The sequence below is a fragment of the Armigeres subalbatus genome, chromosome 2 (assembly GCF_024139115.2).
Source record: "Armigeres subalbatus isolate Guangzhou_Male chromosome 2, GZ_Asu_2, whole genome shotgun sequence".
NCBI lineage: Eukaryota > Metazoa > Arthropoda > Insecta > Diptera > Culicidae > Armigeres > Armigeres subalbatus.
In genome coordinates, this window is record NC_085140.1 from 403,614,539 (window position 1) to 403,632,741 (window position 18,203).

Genomic DNA, 18,203 nt, shown 5'->3' on the forward strand with positions numbered 1-18,203 from the left:
TTGATGAAAACTCCAAACGGTTCGAAATTATATTAAAATTCACGTCTAGGAAATCACAAAACAAATTCCAAAGATTAATTGTGCTCGTACCATAATGCTTGGAATTTGAATGTAAAACTATTGATCGAATGAACCCGTATTAAAATAGTGTCAGTAATGCCCCACAAATCTATTACATAACTAAATTTTAGATCGATGGATACCTGGTGATCATGTTACGATAATCTGTTTGTTGTTTTATTGAATTTTATGAATATTTATTTAGCGATCTTGTTTTTTCGTAGCAACGAGCAATGCATGCTAAAAAGGGGTGAGATTGGGCCAAGCCTTTGGTTGATTTGCCATACATAGTAGGTAAAAGCCGTAATGTAGGCAATTATTTTTAATGAACGATTGAATCGTTGCATCGTCACCGCTGAACTTTATTGTATGTGGCCCAATGTCACCCCCTGTAAGGGATGAGAATGGGCCAAACAACATATAACTTTGAAGAATTTCTCTCATTTATTATTTTTTCCCCACATAGTGGTAAATTTATTGTTCAAGCTTGTACCTAACTAATCACAACTTGATTCCAATATTAACTACTAGAGCTTTGTATCATTTACTTGTAGCGTACCACATTTTGGCCCAATGACACCCCCGTAGACGGTATGCTACAATGTTGTTTGGAAGATTAAATATATAATCTTGAAATTTATTTGGGAATTTATAGACTTAGTAGTCTTAGCGGAATTACCCATTGGATGAGATATCCAACATTCACGAAGCTCAAAAACGTTGTAAGCAGTTATACAGTCATAAGTTTGGAGTTATTGGCTAATAGTACTGGTTAACATAAGCCTAAAATTTAGGTATACATATACTTACGCTATCTCATTTAAGTATGATATATCTGCAAAATTTTAGATGAATATCATATCCTAGGCCAGATGTTCCCAAACTACTTGTACATGCGACCCACCTAGCAGAATCGCATATTGCTTGCGACCCTCCCTTTTAGAATTTGGATAAAAATGAGTTCGCGTTAGATGGAACATACCATTATGAATTGCTTCATATCCCATCATTATATTACTTTGAATAGATTGAAAATGATTTGGAATTCGAACGGATTTGTATAGGATTAGATTTTGGTTGGATTTGGACTTGATTGGAATGGATTCGAATTGGATTTGGATTGGATTGGATTTGGAATGGATTTGGATTGGTTTTGAATTTGATTTGGATAAGGATTTCATTTGATTAGATTTTAATTAGGAACGGATTTAGATAGGATTTGGATCGGATTTGGATTAGATTTTGATTGGATTGAATTTGGAATGGATGTGGAACGGATTTGGATTGAATTTGGAATGGATTTGGATTGGATTTAGATTGTATTAGGATTGGATGTTGATTGGAATTGGATTGAATTTGGATTGGGTTTGAAATGTTTGGATTTCATTGTATTTGACAAAATCATAAAATTTTATGTTCTCGATTCATTACATAGATCCAAATCTAATGGCTGTGATAGATTTGTGAGACAAAATAGGGGCAAAAGTATGAATCATGATTCGTCTTTCACAACCCATCATTGATCAGCCCACGACTTCCCTGGGAGTAACGGCCCACAGCTTGGAAACACATGTTCTAAGCGTTTGTTAGGAAGTTCAACATCGATATGTTGAAGGTCAGCTTGCTAGTATTACGATATATGAAGCTGATATTGGGATTGAATGGACGGTATAAGATATTTAGATTATTGCTAAAATATAAAATGTTTCTTGTGAGATCAATACCATAACACTTGGTACCAATTTAGTTTAACATTTAAACCACAGACAAACAGACATAACATATTGAACATTCACTCATCAAATTCATCGTCGTTCAAACACTAACGACATCTGTTGATTTCAGTTAGTTGGGCAAATCCCAAACCAGATGGCGGTAGTGAGCAAACGTCAAACTAGGGCAAATCCGATGGGAGCGCCACGATTGATCGATTGGCCAACTAATGACTATTTGAATTGACCTGTAAATCAGGGCACGATGGAAATTTGACGAGTGTTATGTCTGTTTGTCTGTGTTTAAACGATATAACCAATAGACTTGCATTTCGTTGTTCTGCGATTGAAAACCACGATGATCAGACAAGTCCATTTTGGAGTTCAGTTTTCAAAGGAAATTATCGGTTTCTCTTTTTCTAAAAATAAACCGCAGGTTGTAATTTGCCGCATACGCAGGGCTGGTAGTGACCCATGCAGGTCAAAATAGTGACTTTAGTGACCACAGCTGACCGAAAAGGGACCAAATAGTGACTTTCAGTTGCAGAAAAAGTGACCAAATAGTGACTTTCAGTTTCAGTTGCAAGTTCGATGAGACGAAATCAAGCATTTTTTGGTCGAATGAGATACTTTTTTTTCGTAATTTGTGGCGGAAAACATCTTTCACTCATCACTCTTTTCTCTTAAGCAGACCCCAGACGAGAGATACATTGAAAAAACTTTTCTCATCAAACTTTTGTTCAATATTTCCACTGATTAGCCGGCATGGCACTCACACCTTCAATCTTTTTCTTCAATAATCAAGAGTTTGTCAAAAAATTTCTATCGTCTGGGGTCTGCTGTAGAACGAACTCAGAAGAGAAACGAAAATCGTACACGCTAACTGTTATCTACTCAGTGACTAAGTAAAATTGTATTGCCCTCTCTTTCAATCCCACGGAAATTTCATTAAATATTAGTCAAAAGCAGGACTACTCAAAACTATGAGTAGTTTTATGATCAGATCAAATTTTTACGCCACAGGAAGTGAGCGAAATATGGTTATCACTCATAAGACCTGTTTTTCTTTTCCGAAAAATGATTTCTAGGCAAAAATTTGCGTGAATGAGCATTCGTTCACTGGATTAGCTGAAAACCTACTTAAGAAAGATGCAGAGAACTCTACAATTCGTCATATGTGCCACGGAAGTTATTGGAATTTTACGTGCAAATATAACAACAGTACGGATCGTTTTGGTAAAAAACGAAACAAAAATTATGAAGATTCAGGTACAACGAGCCTGGGATTGAACGCACGACCTGCAGAATCATGCTCTCTGAACTTTTAAAATATTTTTCTTCCAAAATACGCAGATTTTCCAACTTGCAGTGCGTGTTCATGAACGATTTTTGCTATGGAATTCGATAGCGCATGCAATCTTCAAAATTGGGGAGCCTTGATTCTCTCTCTATGATATCTACTCAATAAATATTTTTTTAGAGCAAACCCTTCATTACACCTGTCACATCTACAAAAAAATAGCCGCTTCAGAACAATTTATATTTTCTTGATTTTTTTGCCAAACTTCTCAAGTCTCCTCATAATGTGGCAACCAATAAAAATCCAATTATCCGGAAAATGTGGTGGGATGTTGGCATTTTTATCAGTGAAGATCATTTAGCATATTTACGGCTTTGTGCTGTGAAAAAATGATATCATTTTGTCATTATTAGGAGAAGTTGTTCAAATTTTGCGTGGCCACTTAAAACATCTTTAGGAGGGACAAATTACAGTACAAAAATAATCGGGTAAATAAGGTTGTCAATAAAAAAAATAGCTCGCCACATAACGATCATTTGTAATAAAAATACGCCACGACAATACTATTATACTGCCGTGAATTGCATGTTTGTTTCATATGAATAGGAAAGATGAGACATATATGCAATTCACGGTAAAATAGCGGAGAATTATGTCTCCCAAGGGATCAAGTCTTCCCACCATCTCTACTGTGTGAAGTTTAAGCCTTAAAACTAAATTGGAATCGGCAGGTCTCCTGCTTGCGTGACTGTATACCAATTTATAAATTGTGACATGAAACACCTTTAGTTAGCTACTGGCGAGTTAAATGGCTGGCGTAGTTTCTGAGCGATCATTTTTCCAAGATCCGTAATTTCATTTCCGCCATGGTCAAAGCATCATCCGACGGATGCATAAAGCTTTATTTAAAAAAATCTTAATCAATAGTTTCAAAATAGTTGAAAATAGTGACTTTTTGCGAGAAAAAGTGACTTTGGTGACTTGAGGTCGAAAAAAGAGACTTGCTCGGAAAAAGTGACCAAGTCACTAAAAACCGCTACCCGCTACCAGGCCTGCGCATACGTCACTTTTTTAGATTACGGCAGTACTGGTGTAAGTTTCACGAAAAATGAGCGACGACGAAGCATGTTATCGTAGCTTGTCAGTTAGGGCTGCTCCGATTCTGTTCTGATCGTACTTGTATCAGGTTGCGAGAAACTGGCTTGTTACATTTATGAGATATTTATGTGTCTATTAATTTTCATTAATTATATGTCATTTTCAGTAGAGAACGATTTCTGCAAACCCTAATAGCGTGCGTGCGATCATATTCAAAATCAGAAATCCAATATCAATCATCAATTAATATTTCCTTTTTCCGCTTTAGTCTGCCCATCGCAACAGTGACCAGCCTGGCAACCAAGCCAAACTCAGCCAGCTGAAGGATGATCAGGAGGAGCTGCACAATAAGCTGGAGAAAGAGCGAGACCTCTACGAGTCCTACATGTACGAATTGTTGGCCGAGGAGGAGAACATTGCCAACTACGTGAAAGAGTACGTCAAACATCAGGAACTGTACTATACCTCAGCTCTCCGGGAAATCCATGGCACCATCAAGAGCATGGATGGATTGTTTAGTAAGTGTTTTAGCTCCAATAGTGCAATGTTTAACAATGACTCATGTTTTCGCTTTGAACATTGTAGGGCGGAACAACAAACAGATCTTCCACACACCGCTGCACGAGCACCTGAAAGCGACGGATCGTAAAATCGCTTACGTTATCGAGCTTTGCGTTTGCTGTTTGCTGGAGAAAGGCCTCTACGAGGAGGGGCTATTGCGGGTTGGCTGTGGTAAGTGAGTTGCGATAAGAAGGATTTGATCATATTTGTAGTAGAATTTAATCTGCGGTTGAAAGGTTAGAGTAACGCGTGAACTTATCAGCGATTTTAATACTCGTTACTGGTTGATGAATTCATTTCATGGTAATAAGCTGTTAGAGCTGTATTTAAAAATAGGTTATGCATTAACGTGGGACAAGCGTTTCCAAATGATATTCAATCAGCTATTTCTATGTCTGTTATCGAATATATTTTCTGTGAAGATATATTTTATATAATTGCTCACATTCGTATTATTTACGAATAAAATCAAATTTCTGATGAAATCAAATACAATTCTACATTTGATGATCTTACTCGTTACTGTACAATATAGAATAATTTTATCTTCAAATAAAAATCTTTTAAACTTTGTATGCCATTGCAGCATCCTCAAAACTACGACGGATGATATCTGCTATCAATGCCAACTATGTAACTCCTCCATTGCCGGATAAGTACGCCGATCCCCACGTAATTGCTGGAGTTCTAAAGAAATACCTACGGAGTCTGCCCGATCCTCTGTTAACATTCGAGTTCTACTCTGACTTTGTGGCGGCTGCTCAGAAACAAAATGAAACCCAGCGAAAGGCAGCGATTCTGAACATCATCAACCAGCTCCCGAAAGAAAATTATAACAACTTGCGATACCTCACCAAATTCTTATCCTATTTGTCGGAGAAAAATCAGGCGAACAAAATGTCCCCCCAGAATATTGCAATTGTTATGTCACCCAATCTTCTGTGGTCCCCAAATGAAAACGAAAACTACATCGATCAAGTGAACAGCACGGCAACTGTGAATACCATTGTTGAAGCGTTGATCGCAGACTGGGGTTTCTTCTTCGATGGTGATGTAAATTTCTACGTTAGCATGACTAGGGACTCGCTTTTTCCGGACAACGGAGGGTTTCCGGTGGACAAAGACTTGCCAGTACGATATGTTCCTAATGAGATGATGTCGCGATCGATGATAGTAACGACAACCGCGGGCAGTCAAGACGAGGTACGGTATTATAACAGTGGGGGAGGAGGAAGCGGCGGTGGCGGTGGAGGAGGCGGAATATACACCAACAGCTCCCAGAAAGCGTCTACATCACATTCCCGCAGCAGTAGTCACGATACTAGTCTTATTCTAATCAACAGCAACGATCAGCTCAACAAACACCGGAGTCAGTCGAACAGCTCCCTATCGGATCATTCCAGTCCGCCACAGGAAAGTAGTCCAAAGCCCACGGTCCGGAGGAAACACAACAAACAAGCTGCCCCAACGCCTCCGGACAGTCACCACAAAAACAGCGGCAGCGGCAGCAGCAACAATAGCAATAACTCCAGGGAATTCAGCAACAAACTTCAGTCGAGTTCATACTTCAAACAACTGAACAACAACGGGGATCGGGAGGATGAAGGATTCCAATCGTTGCAGCATCAAGCGTACAAACAAGCAACCCAGGAGTATGCCAACGATCGACAAACGATGATCCGTGCCGAGAGTCACGATAATCTACTGAAGTTCAAGTCACCGTCTCCGGTGGTGGCAGCCGCCAGTGTGGGGGACAAAATTCCGCCTCCCAGACCGGTGGCAGTCAACATCGGAGATAGTCAGACGCTGAACCGAAGCAAGGGTCAGCACAACCTGCACCAACAGCATCAGCACCAAAACAACAAACAACCAAATGCCCCCAATTGTGATACTTCTAGCAGTATAGGGTGAGTATGAATAGTTTTTAGGAGTAGATGAACAAAACCGTGCAAATCAAAAGCATTCTATTTAGAGAATTGATAGAAGGTTAATAATGTACGAATAGCAATTTGTTTCCAACGAGAGATTTCCTTAATATAAAAATGAGTAGCTTTTATTCGATAGTATCACACAAATTCAACTAACAGGACAGGAGGTCTCTTGTGGAAGCATTTACCTATATGCAATAAAAACGCTTTCCTGTTATTTTAAAGTTAGCGTTAATTTTGTGACAGTAACAAAAGCAACCTAGCCTTCAACACAACGAAATAAAACTTATTTCTTTATATGTAGTTTAGAAATTTCAGGTTTCATGTTTTTTTTATTAAATAACTTAAATAAGTCTCTAAATATTACTTCCAAAAACATTTTAATTCATCTTAATTTTTTTGATTATTCTATTCCTATTGAACAGTAATAAAGAAAATAAGGAAAATCATCACCGGCCGACGTTTCCGCTGCCGGTAAAACCGGTGGCCCTGCCGAGGACAACAATAGTCATAGCAAAGACGCCCACCCCAACTGGACCGGGCCCGCATTCGAGCAGCACTGACGACGATAGCAGCTCCACATCACAAGCCGCAATTCGCGAAAAACCTGTCATCCCGGAACGACCTGCTATCTTATTACGGCCACAGAGCTTCAAAGGCTCCATCCCGGAGATATCCAAAGTGAGCGAGGGAACCAACACACTAATCAGTGCGGGTACATCTATCAAAAAAGCTCAAAGCTTTCGGGGCGAAACATGCACGGGTTCCAGCAAAGAAAGCGGTTCAACAGTTCTAGAGAGAGCCCAAATGTACAACATCGACAAACAACAGGTCGCATTTATCGATGTAGCGGACAAACCATCATCAGGTGATGAGAAAGGCAAAACTAAAGACAAGCCACCATCCCTGGTGGCCACGGTTCCGGAGGGTGTTCCGCCCCTAGCGATGATGGAATCCACCGGATCTCTTGGTAGCGACATCCAATCACCGACGGGTACGGGTGGTCTGCCGGAACTAACGGCGGACTTGACGTCCAGCGCAACAACAACCATAACTAGTCTCCAGCAGGTTCCGCAATCGCCCCGCGGATTCGATCAGGCCAAAATCAAGCGACCTCAAGTTCCGGCTCCACCGCCACCGGTTGGACGACCTAAATCGTCCGACTCGACGGACTTATAACAAAGTGAACTTTTGATTTAACGCGCGAAACCACGCACGCGGAAGTAGATATTTGTATTTATGTGTAGCACACTGTGTTGCGTAGGTACGTGGATAGGAGAAGTGATTAGCAATAATGCGTTTATGCCCAAGTGAATTTTGGATTATTTGTTGAGTTTGGAGATGTAACCATTAGACTTCTTCAATATGAGGATGTGCATCTAAGGCTGGGACACAAAATGCTGAACAATTATAAGGTTGAACATGACATATTGAAATAATTAAAATATGAAAGGCTACGAACCCCAGCAATTTAAAAACATTTTGGATCAGCAAGAAACCAATAGTGCGATGGTTTTGAGAGTTTCAATAATGGGATGACGTAGATACCAGAAAAAGGATTGGATTTGTTTTCTCTCTCGTCCCCTACATAATTAGGAATCTACCAATGCGAATTATGTAAACTCGGTGGTGCTGCCCAAACAGTCTTTCTTTATCTTACGACTCGGTCCTTATATTAGAATTGCATTGCACCAATTTTTTATCGAAAGCAGATTTATTCGCCTGTGGACTCTGTGGACAAATGTTAAACATGAAAAAATCACACGGACAATGACCGATATTTGCTCAATTTGACGATTTGAGCTAATAAGTGCGTAAACAGCGAACTTTTCTACATAATTAACAATTGGACCGGAATAGCTTTTGTACCAAAAAGTCGTACGAGAAAAGCTAAATCCTTTTTATAAGTCTTCAAATTTTGTGATTTTCCTCTGTCAAGCTTAAGCTATTGAAATTGAAGCCTCATTCTCCGATTTTTCGTGAGAAAATGCAAGTATTTAATAAAAATTAACCGAAACCAACATATTTCGTAAACAAATCATTTGTTAATCTAATGTATTTGCGCACTGATTGGGCTGAACCGCCATCAGCAGAAGCAGTGTCCCGGCGACCAGTCAATTTGAGTCACAGACACCGTTTCGTATACAATGTCATCAACCAAAAGCAATTTCATCATCATCACATCTCTGTCGCATCCATCGCACTAAGTGACTGCATAAAGCGAACCATCTGCATGCGCCGCACAGCGAGAAATATGTCATTCACTTCAATTTTGAAACAAACACCAACTATTTCGAGTCAGATAGCTTTTAATTAAATTTTATTATTTTAACGTGTTTTCAACGTCCCCTCTTGTGTGTGGCGGTCGGTTTTAACTGATTTTTGAGACGGTATCATTTGTCAGGTACTCTGTTACGATCGGACGAAGCAACAGGGCATTCTAATTGAATTCAGTATGGTTGTTATTTTGTTGCTTCCAATTTGCGTTGTGCTCTTCACCATGAACAGGCGTAACTAACTATCCATGTTTTATTAGGGTTCGTCTACTAGCTGTTGTTGAGTTTATTGAATAGTAGTGGTGTAACAAAGGTTCGCTTTGTTTCCTTCTTTTGTTTTCTACTTGCAACGAGAACTTGTACACATCATTCATTATCCGTATCAGAAGATAATATCAGCATCAAAGATAGGCCAAGGAATGAAATCAATAGATAATTGAATAAGAAAGGAGCTTGCTATGGTAGTTAGTTTGATAATGTTATTGCAGTTTGTGCACCGTTGATGTAGACTGAATCCTTGGCATTCTAATGTTTGCCATCATAGAACAGTGTCGTCGAGGCTTACGACAATATCTTCAATACCAGCATTGAATGACTTTGTTAATTGATGAGTTGTTTGATCATTTTATCACTTTAATTGCATTTGTCTACGGCTTTTATCATTGCTAATCCCGAACGGGTTGATGATCGAACGACTCATCGTCTTCAATTGACAAGATTGCTAATAAATTACTGAAGTTATCTTTAAATTATCGCTACGTACTCACATCTAATCAATCTTATACAGTAACAGAACATATTCAATCATGAAAGTAATAAACCTGCTTGTTGCCTTAATTTCTTTTTGTAAGTGTTTGTGGTCAAGATGACATTCCCTATCGTTGCTTGAATCTTCATATTTCACGATATCCTACCAGTCTGGTTAGAACAATATACAGTGACCGGCATAATAAAAAGCCCACTAACTTTGGAGATCTAGATCTCGATTGCGTGTGAACCAATTTTGCTTAAAATTTGACCAGAGCTCAGATATAACTTGAATTTTACCATACCTGAGTTTCGACCATATTGATTTATAGGGTAAAAAATAATTGCGGGAATACCAAAATGATTTTCTTGGCAAACATTTATTTTTTAAATATCTTGAATTCTATAGGTTGTAAACTGATGACTTATTCAGCAAAAACGCGTATTTTGGCAATACAAAAAAAATTGCGGAATATACTTGTACACTAAGAGTTGTAGTTTTCAAGATATTATAAAATCATTTTTTTGCCAAAATAATCGTTTTGGTATTACCGCGATAATTTTTTACCCTATGAATCAATATGGTCGAAACTTAGGTGTGGTAAAATTCAAGTTTGGTCAAATTTTCAGCAAAATTGGTTCACACGCAATCGAGATCTAGATTTCCAAAGTTAACCATTTTGTATGAAAACCGGCAAGTTGGCTTTTTATTATGCAGATGACTGTACCTTTAACGTTTGTTTTAGTGCATTCGAGAGTATTTCTGTATAACACCTATCAATGGATTCAAACATTTTGTCACGGAAGCTAACGACCATATTACGATTCTCAGATGCAGTCGCGATTTGCTGGTTGGGCCACATCCTCGACCCAACAAACTTCTTCTTCTCTGATACAGACCGACCCTCTGTCAGTCTGCAAGGGTAGAGCTTCTTCTTCTTCTTCTTCTTATTGGCATTACATCCCCACACTGGGACAGAGCCGCCTCGCAGCTGAGTATGGGAAACTAAACCCTTTATTACACTGGCTTCATTGCCTCCCCTCCAAACGCTGGCGAAAAGAGAACCCACATAGCTGAAAGCAACATTCCTGAGACTTCACTGAACGAGAACCGCACCGCAGGAAAGATCCATTGATTACGTAACGCAAAAAAAGCATTGTATACCCCACTCACCCCCACGTCACACTTTTTGTATGAAGCATTTGTCCCTTGCGCGATTGTGTAGACTAGACTAGACTAGAAGTATCTGCCCATGGTGCGATAGATATCACAAACAAATTCTGGGTATTTTGTTGAATTGCACGTTTCACTGTTGCATTCTGAGAAGCCTAATGATCATGCTAAAGATTCGCCACCTCGCTTAAAATCGACTCCCAACTATTGGAACGACCATTCTATATGTATTGTCTATAGAGCTGAAGCTCTTGAATATTTCATCCAGTCATATGGTCTCCCCCTCGCCATCGCATAATGACGGAGTGCCAGAATCAGAATAATGTTAAATTTAACCTCGCCATATCAACTGTCATACAAACCTGAAACGACCTGTGCACGGTAAGCCTCTAATCAAACCAGCCCAAACCATCGGATAACACCCAAATTATAAATCATAATCGACTGAGCGTGGCGGAGCAAAATTATTTTTTGAACCACCCTGTTTATTAGTTTGCTGCTGCCGGTGCCGTTGTTTACATTCGCTCCGCGGTCAGTTTTTAATCGTTTTTTTTTCGGGCAAAAATAGCAGTTTATATTAAGTTTTCGGTTTAAACAAGTGACTGATTTTGAAAATTGATGTTTAATTTGCATTCCATCAACATTTCGGGGTGTTCATGTGCGGAGAAGTGAGTAAAAACTTGATATTTTCAGTGCCCTTTGAGAAGAAGTGAAGTGCAGTGATAAACCCACCAAATCGCGAACGGCTAATAAATTGGCACGAAACTGCTGATTAATGATATTATTCGAGCCGAAATGCAGAGGACTCTTTGGATAAACATGTTTATTATCACGGAAAGTGAATAAATATGCTGTGAACAGGTTAGTAATTTGAATATAAAACTTTTGTTCGATGTTGTTCGAAGCATTCGAATGCTGGTGGGAGAGGGGTGCGGGAGGTGTGGGGTTGACCCGTGGAAGGTCCGGTGCCATCTTGACTGCCATCGTGGTACTCTTCCAACTATGTCCTTAAAGAGTAATAAAGAGATGTCAACTCTATCGAAAGCCTTACTGAAATCCGTGTACAAAGTTTCAACAGAGTTACCTCTATCCATTGCAGCAAGTGAAAATGTCACGAAGTCTAAGAGATTAGTGGCAGTGGATCTGCCTTTAAAGAAACCATGTTGGCGATTTGTGATCAAGTGCTTAACCTGTTCAAAGAGTTTCATGTTCACAATAGATTCATTTTGTACGTCTGAGCGTTTGCCTGATTTGAAAATTGGAAGAAGATAAGATTTTTTCCATAAATGTGGGAATACTCCATGAGCTAATGATTTATTAAAAAGCCAAAATAATGGTTTTACAAATGAAGTAGCTAATTGTTTTAGCAATAAAGGGGGAATTCCATCGGGTCCAGGACCCTTGGACGCATCTAATGCTTCTAATGCTGTTACAATTTCATGTACAGTAATACCGGATATTGAAATATCATTTGTCTGATCAGGTAAATAATGAAAATAATCACGATCATAAACAGCACCAAGAGGTTTGTAAGTGCTTTGGAAAAAAATCGCGAAATAATTGCAAATTTCCTGGCTATCATGGCTAACCAATTCTTTAAATTTCATGCATGATGGAAAAGTATCCGATTTCTTTTACTCTTTGACAAAGTTAAAGAAGGTTTTAGGATCCTTTTTTATATTATTTTCTAAAATCCTATTATAATTTTCGTATAATTCTGATATTTGATCGTCAAGCTCCCTGCATATTTCAATATATTGTTTCAGATTATCAGAAGTTCGATTTTTCCTATATGTTTTATGCATTTTTTGTTTACGATTTCTTAGATTGTTTATCTCACGAGTGAACCAGACCGGATTCTTAGAATTGTTGAAAACTTTTTTGCGTTTCTTAGGTACTAGCTCATCTACTAACGCAAACAGTGTTTGATTAAAAAAATGTAGACTGCTGTTTATATCTAAGTTACTATTGAGTATTGTTTGCCACTCAACTGCGTCAAGTTCATTTCTCATTTTATCAAAGTCACAATTGTTGAAGTCATTCACCATTTCAAATGCACATTTATTCGGGCGAGTGCTGGCAGAATTTATTATTAACTAGTTGACCCGGCAGACGTTGTCCTGCATAGTAGGCGTAGATGCGTGTTGTGAACTGCCTATGCGAAATTCTCATACGAATTTTTGTTTTAGTTTTTTTACTATTTACTTAAATTTGCCTATGATTTTCACATTGGGAAATATCATATAAACCCGTCGGAAACTATAACGAACGTAACTGCTGAAGGAATGAAGAAAATCCGTCCAGCCGTTTTCGAGTTATGCGGATACGAACACAGACCATTTCATTTTTATTATATAGATGAGTATTCAATTGCTGTGTGGTATTGTTCGTTTTTCCACAAAAGATGCTGGGCCTTATCAACATTGAAATCTTCCGTACAGTTAGTGAAGAGAAGATCTAAATGGACATTACGGTCGTTACTGACATGATTCACTTGATTTACCGCACGGCTAAGGAGGGCCCCTAGGGTAGGGCTAGTTTCTGTGACTATATGCCCTGTTTCTTTGTCGCATGGTATACCTCAGTTATGTTTAGAGATCTAAACCCGTTTCTCGAACAAACTCCACCACTTCTTTATAGATTGCAATATCTTTCGTTCGGAAAAGTTGGAATAGATTTGGGAATTTACAGTCAAACGAGTACTTGCAACGAATATGTTGCCACTTCATATAGTGCAATATGGAATGCCCTGCTGTTTCTATTTCGTCGCACATTTCGCTTTCAGGGGAATCTTTTAGCTTAATTTTGCCAACCAAAATGTACTCCAGTCATGTCCAGCCAGAAGTCTATTTAGAAGCCGAGTCTGTTGGCTATTCAGATTTAGGTCTTGAAACCATGGTTTCGTTGTGATTGTTTGTTGTAGCTCAAAAAACTTCTTACCCTTGTCTTCTGCGTAATTGGTGTACCATTGATTTGCATTCTCCGACTTTCTCCTTTCTAATATCCAGTATATATCCTTGAACGTTAGAAGGTTGTCCATTGATTTGACGTTCACTTCCGTTGTAGCCAACTTTGCTAAATTGTCCACTAGTTCATTGCCAGCCACATTCACATGGCTAGGGATCTACTGTATTGATATGTTCCAGTCCGCCGCAGCATGTAATATTTCGTTTATTATCAGCTCTCTGTCTACATCCATTTTAACGCTTTCCAATATTTCGCAGGCTGCCTGTGAATCAGTCAATCCTTTTTCAATTACCATTTCTAGAGCTATCCTAATAGCCACGAGTTCAGGTTATGGTTAATACATCAAAACAATGTCAATACACACAATGGTTAATACACCCAAAATGTCTCGATGGGCCGGAGCTGTGGGCAGTTGCGTGGATTTATGTTTCTATCGATGAAATCTTCGTTATTATCACGGTACCACTGAATGACTTCCAGACTGTAGTGGCAACTCGTCAAATCTGGCCAAAACTTCACGGGACCTTTTTGGGCTTTATGGAAGGTAGACCGCGGTTTTTGAGACATTCCTCCTTGTACAGCTTCGAGTCCATCGTCCTATTCGTCACAAACACTTAGGTCTTTGCTCCACAGCTGCTGTCCCTTGCCAAAATCATCTGTTTTTTTTTGCAAGTTTGGCCAAAAAGCAAACTTAAACTTCGCAGGAACTACTCCTCGTGCCGTCGCCATGTAGAATTTTTGACTAGAAAGCTGTCCGTAATCCGTTTTGACGTAGGTTCCATCGTCGTTGAGTAGGATTATCAACGTGGGTGTGGAAAAGTCAAAAATCGAATTTTTTTTTGATGCCAAATGATGTCTTTTTTGACGAGCTCGGTGGTCTAGTGGCTACCGCTTCTGCCTTATAAGCAGGAGGTCGTGGGTTCAATTCCAGGCTCGTCCCCTTCCTACTTTGTATTTCTATCTTAGTTCTTTCTGTGTTTCACGTTCTACCAGAACGATTCCTACTGTTAAACCTTCAACACTAACAATCCAAAAACCTCCCGTGGCACCTATGAGAGGTCGTAGAGTTCTCTGCATCTTTCTTAAGTAGGTGTCCAACTAACCATCCTTCCCCTTCCTCAGCATTCGCAAGGACGTGGCCAGGACAGATCTCGACTATTGGAGAGTGCATTGCTTTCATCTAAGAGATAGCGATTAGTCCCAAATCAATATCTGTGGTAACGGATGAAAGTGTTGCTACTTTCATACGATAGTCTTGGCTTGTACCACCTACGAATTTGTGCGAAATGCTTAATGCTAATGCTAATGCTAATGCTTGATGCCAAATGATGTCTTTTTCATCGAATAACACCGGGCGATACACAAACGTTTTCGTAGCCAAAAATATCCCCCTGGGCAAAATTTGAGCTAAATCGAACATGATTTAGGGGCGCTCAAAATTAATCAAAACTTTTTTTTTCTCACAAAGGAGAAATAATTTTGAGTGCAGTGCGTGTTTTCTCTCGTTTCGGACAGCAGAACGATCGCGCGATCTGCCGAAATATTGTGTTCTGCATTGCGCGGCCGGTAATAAAGTTAATCAGTTCAGTGCGTGTTTTTTTCGGAGTAGCCATCGAACAAGCGTTGTGCAGTGCGTGTTTTAGTAGTTAAGATATAGTTAAGTCTTTGGGAAAATATGTAAGACACGTGTTGCTTTTCCATTTTTGTATTATCATGAATATGACGACGTTCAAAAGAAACAATTAGTCGCTTACCAAGGCGATTTCCAATATATTTCCTTCCCAACTAACATACTATTCCTTTCCAGTGCGCTCATGGAGATGCAGAGGATTCCTCGGTCTCTTGTAGCAATGAATGTCGAACTAATTTTCCTCGCCTTATCCTTATTGACTGTGAGTACGTGGCCGGCATCGTTATTGGTCTTGAATTAAAGAAACTCCGAAGCATGTATAGTGAGAATAGTCCTGAGAAAACTATTCAATTGATGAGCTGTGCATTATTTGTTGTTTCTCGGTCAATCACGACTAGCAACTATGATGGGTACAGTCAATCAAGCTGAGCTAAGCTCACAAGGGGGAAGTATCTTTGTTGTTTTTTTGATGCCAAAGGATTCAAAATGCATGAAACCTTGAAATTTTTTTTTAAATAAAATCGACTGTTTTGGGTTTTTGAAAAAAATTCTTAAGGCGGAAACAATTTTCCATCGAATCAAAAAACCGGACGTTACGCAAACATTTCCCCTTAAATATGCCCCTATGCAAAATTTGATCTCCATCGAACATGATTTAAGGGTGCTCAAAATCTTACTATCAAGATTTTGAATTTTTTGTAACTTGAGTGTTGACTTGTTGTGACACGTTGTGTTTTGAATTCATGCGATAATAACCGCGTAAAAATAAACCTTAGTGTAATAAACATTGTCTAGCAATCTGATAATTTTCTCCGTAAATCTGATCTCAAAAGTTTCAAAAGTTACAAAAAATCAAAACTTTTATAGCAAGATTTTGAGCACCCCTACATCATGCCCGATGGAGCTCAAATTTTGCAAAGTAGCATATTTTAGGGCTAAGGAAATGTTTGCGTATCGTCTGCTTTTTAAATTCGATGAAAAGTTGTTTTCGCCATAAGAAATTTTTTCGAAGTCCCAAAACAGTTGATTTTATTTTTAAAAAAATAATTCTCAAAGTTTAATGCATTTTGAGTTCTTTGGCATCAAAAAATAAAAAAAGATTTTCCCCTTGTGAAAAAAAAGTTTTTTTTTTAATTTTGAGCACCCCTGCGAGATCATGTCCGATTTAGCTCAAATTTTGCGTAGGGGAATATTTTTGGCTACGAAAACGTTTGCGCATCGCCCGGTGTTAAAATTCGATGAAAAAAAATTCCCAAAAATTTTCTAAAAGAAAAATTGATTTTCCGTCAAATTTTTTTTTTTTTTAAATAACTTCAGATCTCTACGTTTCATGCATTTTTAAGTCATTTGGCATCAAAAACAAAAATTCGATTTTCGACTTTTCCTTGGAAAAATTTTCATGGGTAAAATTTCCAAAGTTTAATGAATTTTAGGCACCGCTAAATCCTGTCCGATTGAGCTCAAATTTTGCCCGAGATCTTATTCGGAGGTAAGGAAACTGGTGAGCAATGTCGTTTTTTGAAATTCGATGACAATTTTTTTTCCTTCCATTCCATTGTCACCCTTCTACATAGGTATGACACTCAACACGAATGAGTGGACACAAAACACATTATAACACACTAGACAAATCATTCGATAATAATGTTAGATAAACAGATCCATTTTTATGTTGAAAATATGGATAATTGTTTGGAAAAAATGCACGCTCAGACAACTTGCAGATTAAACCGTGATATCTCTAGGATATTCCGTTGTTTAGTTGTCCTGCAACGACCATTGCAAAGTTACCTAAGTAATCTGACTGTTCAGGCCAGACATTTGGGGATCGAGTTTCTCCGCAAAAAAAAAATCAATTGATTGTGCGTTTACTAGGAAGCGAAACCAAGGTGAACTGCAACACATATGTCTTTGATATATAAATACCTTGGGTCTGGTTTGATTCTAAATGTACCCAAGAAACTATTATCAAAGACAGGAACATAGTTCTCGACCACAGGTCGTACAGACTGAACACTTGACACCTAGCATGAGTGGAGAATTTTTCGATCACGAAAAGTTTCCTCCTTACCGAGGCGGGGAATCTAACACACACTCCATAGCACATGCGTCTAATCGATTGACGTCGCTAAACGCACGACCACGAAGCACACAATGATTATTTGATAGAGAATCTAGTTTGGGTCTGATTTGCGTATTGCTTTTGGCTGAATGCATTCAATGTACAGTCGACTCTCTTCATCTCGATATCTCTCCCTATGTCGATGTTTTTCTCAGTCCCTACATACATTTGGGCTTTCCATATCTCGATAATCTCCCTATCTCAATATCTCTCTATCTCGATGTTCTGAGCATATTTTGTTCAGGAGTTACTCTCCTTATGTCTATTTAATTTTTAGGCTACTAGACCATCTTTGGACAATTACAAACATATCAACAACAAGAAACGACATTTGTTTTGTTGTCGTTTCTTATAAGTACCTACTATGTTGAGTCAGTGCTCTTGAACAGTGAGCTGTGTTCAAAGTGTTGTGAACACGAACACGCGTTCTCGTGTTCAAAATGCATCTCTGCTTGCAAGAGTCACTCCTCTGAGGAACAATTTCTAGGAGCTTTCTTCTCCTATTCTCGCCTCTTCTCCTACACGCACAGCTGAAAGTATGCTCTTTTGGGCAGAAATACACTCTTTTGCGGGAAAATGGGACTACCCACAAAAGGAGTAAAATTTGATGCATAAAAAGGATAAGTTT

General features: G+C 38.8%; 1 protein-coding gene across 4 annotated transcripts in view; it reads left to right on the plus strand.

Annotated features, from left to right (window-relative positions):
• LOC134213330 (uncharacterized) overlaps positions 1-9,772 on the plus strand; it is an 87,473-nt gene extending 77,701 nt beyond the window's left edge. For all 4 annotated transcript variants that reach the window (XM_062692314.1, XM_062692312.1, XM_062692315.1 and 1 more), the window contains exons 5-8: positions 4,439-4,688; positions 4,756-4,902; positions 5,318-6,638; positions 7,085-9,772. In XM_062692314.1, the coding sequence (XP_062548298.1) occupies positions 4,439-4,688; positions 4,756-4,902; positions 5,318-6,638; positions 7,085-7,838 (2,472 nt within the window). In that variant the 3' untranslated portion in view covers positions 7,839-9,772. The remainder of the gene's footprint in view (positions 1-4,438; positions 4,689-4,755; positions 4,903-5,317; positions 6,639-7,084) is intronic.
• The last annotated feature ends 8,431 nt before the right edge of the window (positions 9,773-18,203 follow it).